The 10,559-nt window shown below is 36.3% G+C and overlaps 1 protein-coding gene across 1 annotated transcript; it reads left to right on the top strand.

Moving 5' to 3' along the window:
• The first annotated feature begins 448 nt into the window (after nucleotides 1-448).
• On the top strand, nucleotides 449-6,334 carry LOC113297444 (glycerol-3-phosphate acyltransferase, chloroplastic-like). The gene is made up of 13 exons (XM_026545915.1): nucleotides 449-1,038; nucleotides 1,211-1,308; nucleotides 1,570-1,656; nucleotides 1,795-1,892; nucleotides 2,784-2,841; nucleotides 3,463-3,564; nucleotides 3,663-3,724; nucleotides 3,835-3,945; nucleotides 4,472-4,550; nucleotides 5,059-5,178; nucleotides 5,267-5,380; nucleotides 5,688-5,869; nucleotides 6,075-6,334. The coding sequence occupies exons 1-12, from the start codon at nucleotides 729-731 to the stop codon at nucleotides 5,820-5,822; spliced, it is 1,374 nt and encodes a 457-aa protein (XP_026401700.1). The 5' UTR covers nucleotides 449-728; the 3' UTR covers nucleotides 5,823-5,869; nucleotides 6,075-6,334.
• The last annotated feature ends 4,225 nt before the right edge of the window (nucleotides 6,335-10,559 follow it).

Raw genomic sequence — 10,559 nt, 5'->3', positions numbered from 1 at the left:
GCGCTGAACCATTCAGCGAAAAGGTAATTTTTGTAGCGCTGAACCATTCAGCGCTAGTATCTCGCTGCTAGTTTAACGGCGAGCAATGCTAGAATTATTATAACGACACTTTTTCCAAAAAAAAAAAACTGCAACACTTTTTGGCTAATCTAGCAACGAATTTTAACCATACAACTTAAGCTAAAAGGCGTCCAGTAAACAAAAAAAAATCTATTCCCTCCCACCAAATAACATCACCGAGAACTAGACTCGCAGATTATCCCGTGTGATACAATCCTGGAACATGCCTAACTTAAAAACCAATCCCTATTAGTCTTCGGGAGGAACTATGCAATGCGGGATCTAGCCATCAGTCAGCACGACTGGAGGGTAAATCTTGAATCTCACACGTGTCTAAAGTCTAAGTTTATTGTAGCTCAGTAGCTATAACGAACTCCACTCAATTCAATTCTTCTTCTTCCCCGATCTCATCCTCTCTGCTAGGCCAAGGCTGAATCTCTTTCTTCTTGTCACGAAAAAGAAAAACAATTATGACTCATTTCTTTTTTAATAAAAAGGAAATAATAAAATACTAGCTTATTTCTCGAACAACAAACTCCTCGATCTACGTATACTCAGAACAAACACCAATTCAACTATTCATCTCAAACTGATAAGAGCTAGAAAAGTTAGGGTTAGGGACATAGTGTTTTTCTTGATGCTAATTAGCAAGAACTAGGGTTTAGACAATGTTGATATCGTCAGCTACTTCAACACCTTCTGCTATTTCTGTAGCATCTCTATCAAGAAGTTCTACTTCTAGGGTTTCGAATTTTGGAAATTTAGAGATATCTTCTAAGATATCTTTAAGAGGTTTCAGAGCTAGGGTTTCATCTAAGGCAGTAGTGAAGATTAAAGCAATGGCAGAATTAGTTGAAGATAAAGAATCAATCAAAAACGTTCAAAATATTATCCGATTGAAGAAATCATCATCAGAAATTGATGACAATGATAATGTTGGCCATTCACTTACTTTCATTGATGTTCGAAGTGAAAAAGGTCAGTTTTATGGTTTCATTTCATTAATTAGTTCCATTACTGTCGAGTTGATGTTCTACTGTAATATTCGAGTGCAATTTAGTTTCTGGGAGAAAGTTGTGAAGAACAGAAGTATAAGTGTATTTTAATTACTTAGCTATTCCTTGCCCTAAGATGGACTTGTAGTATGCAGAACTTCTCTCGGGGATTAGGAAAGAGCAAGAAGCTGGACGATTGCCTTCAAATGTTGCCGCAGGGTTGGAGGAATTATACAAGAATTATCGGGATGCGGTAATGGTTAATTCTTTCGTTTAGTTTTACTTGAAATAGGCTAATTTCTGAGTTGGGATTCAGGCCTCTTCCCCTTTACTTCTGCGAAGTGCTAAGCCAGCTATTACAAACTGCACAAGACAAATTATGAAATGTTAAACCTGTTTAAGGTATTAGGTTGCAGTTCTCTGTAGAAATAGTTTCACTTTCTGGGAAATGGTTTCAGTTTTTTGTTCGTCCATGGAATTTTTGCCAAACCTTATTGCTAATTTGACTTGTCAGGTTCTTAAAAGTGGACATCCAAACGCTCATGAAATTATATTGTCGAATATGTCAGTTGCATTTGACCGGATGCTGTTGGAAGTTGAGGTAAATTAATTCATATGTGATGTTGTATCATTCTTAGTCTGTTTTCCTGTTGCATATATAATCTCTTTGTAAAAGAGTTAAATAAATATTGGATGTCTTTATGTCACCATCATATAACAAACTAATATATCTTTTCAGGATCCTTTTGCCTTCTCACCATATCACAAAGCTATAAGAGAGCCTTTTGACTACTACTTGTTTGGTCAAAATTATATTCGTCCGCTGATTGATTTTAGGTGGGTTCATCCCTTGTGATTTTGTTGTTTGGGCTTTTGGAATGTGTGGGCAGTTGCAGAAATTTATATCTGCCCATCGTATTACTTAGCCTCTGACTTAATGCTTGGCCACTTTGTTAACCTTAAGCTATCTTGGCAAACCATATCTTTCTTAGCTCAAGTCTGATGTTATATTCAAATGCTAGATATTTAAAGTTACCTCTAGCCTGATGTCGTATTCAAATGCTAGATATTTACAATGAGAACTGAATACCTGATATTCGGCTAGCAACTAAATCCTTAATTTCGATCGTGGTCCACCTTTGTGAGACCAGGAATTTAACTTGGCACATTTTGATCTTCCATAGTTGTTCGCTGCTGATCAAGGTAAGAAATTCCTAAGCTGGTACACAGCTGGCACCTCCTTTAATCAACTTGCCCAACTGCTCTCGGTAGAAGTTATGGCAGATATGAAACACCAGCTAGCCCTACCAAGATCTATGCAACTGCATAGGACTTCTTATTGTACTAACATTTTGTACAATACCATTTAAGTTTAGCACCTTTTGCAGTAGGGAAAGGGTTTGTGATGAACATATACAACTATGGAAATACACGTACTGTTTCTCAGAGCAATATTGCATCTTTCATGCTTTTTCATGCTGACTGCACAGCTGACTTATTATCAAGTGCCGTGTAGATTTGGTTTGGGAAATACCTATAAGCTGCAAGGGTATGAGATAGATATAAAGTAGAAATTGGATTTACACTTAACATAGAAGTTTTCTACAAGGAGACAATAATTTTACCCATTTCTGAGTAAGGGAATCGAAGTACTTAGTAGGTTAGCAATTTATATCAAGTTCTTTGTATTTTCCTGCGATTCTTTAACATAATTCTTGTCTCTTTCAGAAGGTCTTATGTTGGCAACCTTTCTGTTTTTGCGGACATGGAAGATAAGCTTAATCAGGTGCCGAACTAATTAGAGCGTATGTGTGTTATTCAGTTTGGGTCCTTGTGAAGGCAATGAATTTTGTCAATACATTTCAAACATAATATATTGATGTTATATATCTCTTTATTCATTTTGCTACTGTCTGTGAATTTATATAATCAAATTCCCTTTCATGTTTAAGGTCTAACGCAGCATAATGTAATTAGGTACAAGTGTATGACAAACAAGTTTAGTTTCATTTTCTAAATCATACCCAGCTTTTGAGTTTCAATAAGCTTAAAACTCTTAGTTTGTTAGTCATGTTTTCACTTAAAAAAAAAGCATTCTGATAACTAAGACGAGCAATAGTTAACAGAAGAAGATTAAAAGAACCTTATATCTTTTTCCTCAGAACCCAAGAATTGAACACCAATGTAAAGTTGTAACATAAATTTCTTTTTGATGAAATTAAAAATGTTAAGAATTTTAGTATACTTGAGCTTAAATTAAATGGCCCGACTGGTCTGCAAAACGTTCAGACCAGTCTGCTTCTAACTTGTAATAAAGAGATTGTGGTCAGTATATGCTTGAATATTTTTTGTGTGCTTAGAGAGGCTCTTGTTGATTTAACAAATACTTTCACACCATGGCATGTAGGGTCACAATGTCATATTGATCTCCAATCACCAAAGCGAAGCAGATCCCGCAGTCATTTCATTGTTACTCGAAACAACAAACTCTTATATTTCTGAAAACTTGGTAGAGCATTCCTCCCATTTACTTTGTTACCTTAACAGCAGTCTAATGAAATGATACATGACCAATTGGATTGAGCAATTTCTTCTTCTATATGCCAGACATATGTTGCTGGAGACAGAGTTCTTACAGATCCTCTTTGCAGGCCGTTCAGCATGGGAAGGTACTTGCGAACTTCCATCTGAATCCAAAATAATAAAGAATCATATCTTAGCAGTGGTATCACTGTACAACTGTTTCAAATAATTAGTATTCAATATTGTGTTATCCTAGGAATCTGGTATGTGTATACTCAAAGAAACACATGAACGACAATCCCGAGCTTGCTGACATGAAAAGGAGATCAAATACAAGGAGTCTGAAGGAGATGGCCTTGCTTTTAAGGTATTCTTGTGAATTTTTTTGCTAAGTTGATTAAAGGAGATTATATACTGAGACATTTAGAAACCTTAATAGTGCTGAAAGTATACCCCACCACAACCATCCATAGTTTACCATGGCAATAAAACATTAAAAGCATTTTATCAAAATGCATCCTAACTCCTATCAAAATCCATAGTTTACCATGGCAACAAAACATTAGAAACATAAAATGTTTGGTAGATGGAAATGACTTCTGCCCTCTAGAATGGAGTCCTGTAAAAGGAAATGACAGCATCTTACTCTTAACTGGTGTTGGTTCATGGTGCAGTTTCTAGCATTCCAGTTTTGCAGAAGTCTTCAGAATTGGTTTTCAATTTCTTAGTTCATTTCCTGTTTTCTGCCTAACATTTCTCACGTTCATGTTATTTGAACTTCAAATTTTGGAAATTTTCATGCATTTATGTTTATTATTCTTATGTTTTAAGTTTCTCGTGTTACTAACCCCCCTTGATTATGTGTTTCTCTAATCTAATGTTATTGAATCTAGGGGTGGATCACAGATAATATGGATTGCACCTAGTGGTGGTAGGGACCGCCCAGATCCTTCCACAGGAGAATGGTTTCCAGTAAGTTATTTTTGACTTGAAATTATATTAGAAATTTTGTTTCTGCATAATCCATCTCTGTTAACTTCGGAGAAGTTGATGTCATAATATGTTGACCGTCAGTTATTACATCTTAAAGCATTGTAACTTGTCCTGTCGTGTAAATAGAATCATAACATATTCAATCGTTTTTCTAGATATTCAGGATTTAAATTCTGATCCCCACTTCAGGTCTATGAATTTCTGTTGCACTTGTTTGTTCTTAGGAGATGATCAGATTATTTTATTTAATTATTTACAGCAGAAGGTGCAATGAATGAATGTCAGACATGATTATGTTAGTTGTCGGGGGTTTGACATTAAAACACGACTATATTCAGCTTTTATTATTTCATCATGGCATCCCTTTTGTTTAATGAGGCAAATTACATTTTCATGTTTCTGATTTATGCACATCAGCATCGCGTTTTTTTTTCTCCCGTTGCTGAAAATCCATGTTGGCTATTTTGTTCTCATATAATTTGGTCAGGCACCCTTTGATGCTTCTTCAGTGGACAATATAAGAAGACTTGCGGATCATTCAGGTCCTCCAGGGCATATCTATCCCTTGACGTTAACGTGCCATGACATCATGCCACCACCTCTCCAGGTATGATTTTATCAATAAGTTGGCAATTTAGCATAGTATGTTTGCTGTTACTTCGTGGGGTTGTTAAATTTTCCGTCTTCTCCTCCAGGTAGAAAAAGAAATCGGAGAAAAAAGAGTGATTTCTTATCACGGAGTTGGATTATCTGTGGCTCCAGAAATGAGCTTCAATCAGGTTGCTGCAAACCATGAAAACCCTGAAGAGGTTCGCTTAAGAATTTTGTTTCTTGCTTTCATTAATCAAGTAAATTTGGATGCAACCATAAGATAGCATGTTAGGGATATTATTTGGTGCTAAAGGCACTTGAACTTCTATTAGCACAAACCCGAATTCTCTTTACTCCACATCTATTGGGGTTCGCTTAAGAATTTTGTTCCTTGCTTTCATTAATCAGGATGCAACCATAAGATAGCATGTTAGGGATATTATTTGGTGCTAAAGGCACTTGCGCACAAACCCGAATTCTCTTTACTTTACATCTATTGGTTTCTAAATGAGCTCTTTTGTGCAGGCCAAAGCAGCTTTTTCACAGGCTCTGTATAATTCAGTTACTGAGCATTACAATACATTAAAGGCAGCTATACATGGAAAGCAAGGGCTGAGTGCATCAACCTCTACTGTCGTTTTGTCGCAACCATGGAACTAGTTGTCTACAAGTTTTGAATATGTTGATCGATTTTTTTTCAGTATCAGGTAACCTTTCTTTGTAGCTTGCTTGCATGCGCATAACTAGATATGTATTTCTCATTATTAGTGGTACAAGTACAAATCATGCTTCATTCAATATTTGAAATCAGGTTATGGTATAAAATGAGTGTCAAAATGTTATTAAATCTTATGCTCTTTTGTTTAACTTGCATGACTGATTGGATCTTTATGTCTTGTTAACCTCAATAAGAATGTTGGCGACCGAAGGCCTGTGACAACGCACAACTGTGTACTTGGGATATTGTTCTTCCAGGGTGGACTCTTTATCAGGAGGGTGAAGTGTTAAAATTTATAATTTCTTTAGCAATTGTACAGATTTTTGCTCGAAATCGTAGCGCACAAAAGATGTAAGCATTTTGACCTGTGTAATCTAATTTCAATTTTACAAACATTTTTGTGATTCTTCTAGTAATCAATATTCTTTTTAGCAATTTAATGCGACTAACTGAATATACAAGAATAGTCACTTTATCAAAATTTATCTTTTGCTCATCAAGGGTAAGATGTCTAGCTGATTTATGTAGCTGCTAAACGCTGCTCAATTTAAGTTTGTAAAATTGCATACGAAAAAGATAACTCTTTCATATGAAAAAGGACTCGTTCATATGAACGAGTGAAGCCACTATGGGCAAAAATGAAAGGGAACACTAAACGGGGGACTTTTTCCCGTTAAAAAGAAACAATCTAAAACCCCTACTTAGACGGGGGACTTTCCCCGTCAAAACAAACAAACTAAGAAACCTACTTAGACGGGGGACTTTCCCCCGTGTCCCCCGTCAAAATAAAAAAAACCTAAAAATCCTACTTGGACGGGGGACTTTTCCTGTCAGAAAACAAAAAAAGTAAGAAACCTGCTTAGACGGGGGACTTTCCCCCGTCTTGTTCAAAAAGTTCCAATTTTTTTTGACGGGGACCGTCTCCCGTCTAGTGTTTCACTCCCAATCACTCGTTCAAATGAACGAGTGTATGAACGGTTTTGGGGGGAAAGTGGGTTGAAACCTACCCATTGGAGACCCTAATTTGCTCTAATTGGTAGTGCACTCTTTCATTTGAAAGAGTGACACTATCCATAGGATTTGCTCTAAATACAATACATTTTTCATCCACAATCCAATCAAAATATAACATAATTCTCAGCTAAATGGAACTTTTTATCACTTCCAATCATTCTAATTTTAAGGGGTATTTTGGGTGTCCTCCCCAATCAAGCTTCCGAGTTAGCAAAGCCTCCCTTAGGCCTATTTATGCACCATGGCAAAAACTCATTTGCCACTCCAGGTGGCATGGCAAACCAGCCGCGAAACTCATTTGACATACCTGGCGCCATTATGAGGAAACTGTTAAGTGATGGAAACGTGTTTCCATCAAGCGATATTCATTGTCGCTTGCAATTTAAACAATATCGCTCGCTTAAAAGTCTAGTGCCTATAAATAAGTAATTTTCAAATTGAAAATTTACACCAAAATTTCTAGCGCCTATAATAAGTAATTTTCAAATTGAAAATTTACACCAAAATTTTTATGTATTTCTCTTTTTCTGAATCTCTCAAAATTTCTCAAATGACAGAATTTCAAACCCAACTTGATTCTTTCAGGAATAATACTTGAAGAGGGCTGCAGCTAAGAAAAGGCAAAGAAAAGTTGAAGCAAGGAAAATCAAGGCAAAGCCAATTTGAAGACAAAGAAGAGTACTAGTCACAAAAACAAAAGAAACTCCGTTCATGAGCACATTTATTTGAAGTTATATGAATTGAAGAAGGAAAACAAGACGAAGAAGATTGTCCGAGATTTTTGTCTTTAAATTATTATTGTCTAATTTTATATCTTGTAAATTGACTATTAATGATTAATTCGAAGTTTATATCGAAAAAGTGCACTTGTTAATTTGAAAATTTGACTTGTATTTTTGAAAATTAAACTTGTTTAGATGAACTCAAGATTGAAAATTAAGCTTATATTCTTAATTCAGACTTATATTTGAAATTTAACTAATGAAGTAAGAAAAATATTAAAACGTACATTTAGGCTTAAGTTGACAATTAAGAAATTAAAACATAAAAATTGGATTATATTTGGGTAACACTCTTAAGATATCATAAAACTTTTAAATAAGAATTTATTTATGTCGATGTGGAGCCACTTCGCTCGATACCTTTCTTCAAGGTCCATCGTGGTCTCACCATTCCTTAAGTTTCGACCCGCTTGCATTACTAAAGCAACATACAAAATAATTTCCTTATTGATTACATTGAAGTGATTGCTCAACGCGTTCGCATCGTGTTGATTGAGGTTCATTGTTTCTTCTTGAAATTTCACAAAGATGTTCTCCTAAAATGGTCTGGCTTGGAATACGCCACCAACGCTAGGATGATCAGTAAAAAAAACACGTATAACTCCTGCAAATACATTCATCTTTCGCAGTAGTAATGTGAACACAGAAATAACGATGGTATCATCGTGTCCACAAACAATGTTCGCAGTATTGGTGAAACTGACAAAATGATAGAAATACATATAAAGTAATACAGAATAATGATAAAAGAAACTCTGAGCCTTCGGGCTCGTCCTCGTTTCGCATCATAGAGGTTTCTATGATGATTCAAATGATGCATAGCATTAGAGTACGAAAATCATAAGTGCAGAATATAAATGAGACAATGATTTACGTGGTTCAGCACTAAGGCCTACATCCACGGGGGTTGGTGTTTCACTATGTATTATAAGAGGTTACAAAGATAGTCAAATGACTCTGTGTAGGGAATGATTTTAGGAGGGAAGTCATTAAGACTCATACTTACTCTTACAATTTCTCACTCTCCTGAACTATAGTTCTCCCCTTCTAAATTTGGTCGACCCCTACTATGTTAATCAAACTGGGTATTTATAGGGGTCTTGTGTGGGACCCTCGTCACCGACTCTTCAAAATCTTATCTTCTTGGTAATTGGGCCGGTGTCGATGTGCATCTTCGGGATTGCCCGATGCTCCCAACGGTCATCTGATGTAACGATGATCCACCTCTCTTTGATCCATGGAATGTTTGACACGTGCCCTGTACGTGCAACATTCAATGCCGGTGGTTGGAGCAGGACACATGCGTGAGACAACTTTCCCTGCAGTTGTCACATCTTTTTCAGTGGCTTTCATCCTCTTCGTCCATCTTGGATCTATCTCGAGATGGGTAAAGTACCCTTTGGGTATCCTATGGTGCTTCTCGGGTCCTCATTCATCAGGTAGCCCCAGGTATTGGCACCGTTGGATTTGTTTGGTGATGTCGACATGGCGAAGGGTGATAGAATGGCTCCTTCGATGGGGCCCACGTGTAATTCTTCTTCCACGTGGATGACAGTGGGATTATGTGCATACAATTTTTCCCTTTTCTTTCTAAGTTTGAATTTGGTCAAAGTTTGAAGAAAAATCTGCACTATCTTCCCGCAATAACTTCTCCTATTGCTTGGGCACGTTTCCCACTTTTTTGCAATAACCCCCCTTAAATTTCGGGGCGGTTTTCCTCTTATCTCATTAATTATAAATAAGAGAGAGGGGACGAATGCGATAAATTTTTATTCCCCTATCTCATTCACTCTTCTCTTATTCTCTGTCTTTGTCTTCTTTAATTGTTTTTTTGCAGAGAAAACTTAAATTTCCTTCTGTCTTCTTGTTCTTAACTTCTGTTGAATCTGTCTCCATCAAATACTGCCCCAGATCTGCTCAGACCAAATCTTTTTTGTACCATCATTTTTCTTGGTCTTTTGTTGTGGTTAGAGCTGCACAAGACCCGGTCCATTTTACCTGTACCGGTCCGGAACCGAAAGAACCGGAGTTGAACCGAACCAGACCCGGAGTTACCGGTACATGTACCGGTTCTGAAAGATGATACCCGGAGTAGTCCGGTACATGTATTGGTTCTTGGGGTAGTCCCGTCCTGTACCGGACCCAAAGTCCTGGTAAATTAAAGCCGTTGATATTTTCTATGATATTAGATCCTAGCCGTCCCTCCTAGGTTTAGTCTATCTACTATCTTCGAGCCAATTTCATTTCATTTTTTTCTTTCTCTGTCTGAAAGAGAACAAAATTAGTCTCACAACACTTAGGGTTTTCACTCAATCTCCAGTTCTCCACAGATCGTCAAATCTCTTTGTTCATAGGTATCAATTTTTACTCCCCCACAGATTCAAGGTTAGTCCTGGTTTGAATCTCAATTTTGGTTCTTTTTGTTTACATAATCTGGTGATTAGAAAATTTAGAAATTTTCTTTGCTTTTTTTCCTACTGAATCTCTATAAAGTGATAGATCTTTTCTGGGTTTCTTATGGTTTCTATAATTATGTAATTTGAATGAAAGAATTAACAAGGATGATGAAACCCTAATTGAATCTTGGGTTCTTGTTTAATCATGAATCAATTGGAGTTTTAAGATTTATTGGATTGTTGCTTGTTAGTGCACTATTTACGGAATTTGGGATTTGTAATTTGTTTGCTCTGTATATTTATATTTAGTTGATATGGAACTATGAATTAATGAAATGAATTTTGCTTGAATTTGGATTTCTTTTGTTGTTTCTGTTGTTTAGATGTCTTGTTTTTATCTCTATATTTAATTGCAGTCTTGCAGAGGGTCTGTTTTGTTTTGTTAATATTACTAGTAGAGAATAGTGAAGAAAATCTCTCTTGCATT

Source organism: Papaver somniferum, chromosome 7 (genome assembly GCF_003573695.1).
Source record: "Papaver somniferum cultivar HN1 chromosome 7, ASM357369v1, whole genome shotgun sequence".
NCBI lineage: Eukaryota > Viridiplantae > Streptophyta > Magnoliopsida > Ranunculales > Papaveraceae > Papaver > Papaver somniferum.
Note: the sequence above shows the minus strand (reverse complement) of the source record. Positions and strands in the feature narration are given on the sequence as shown.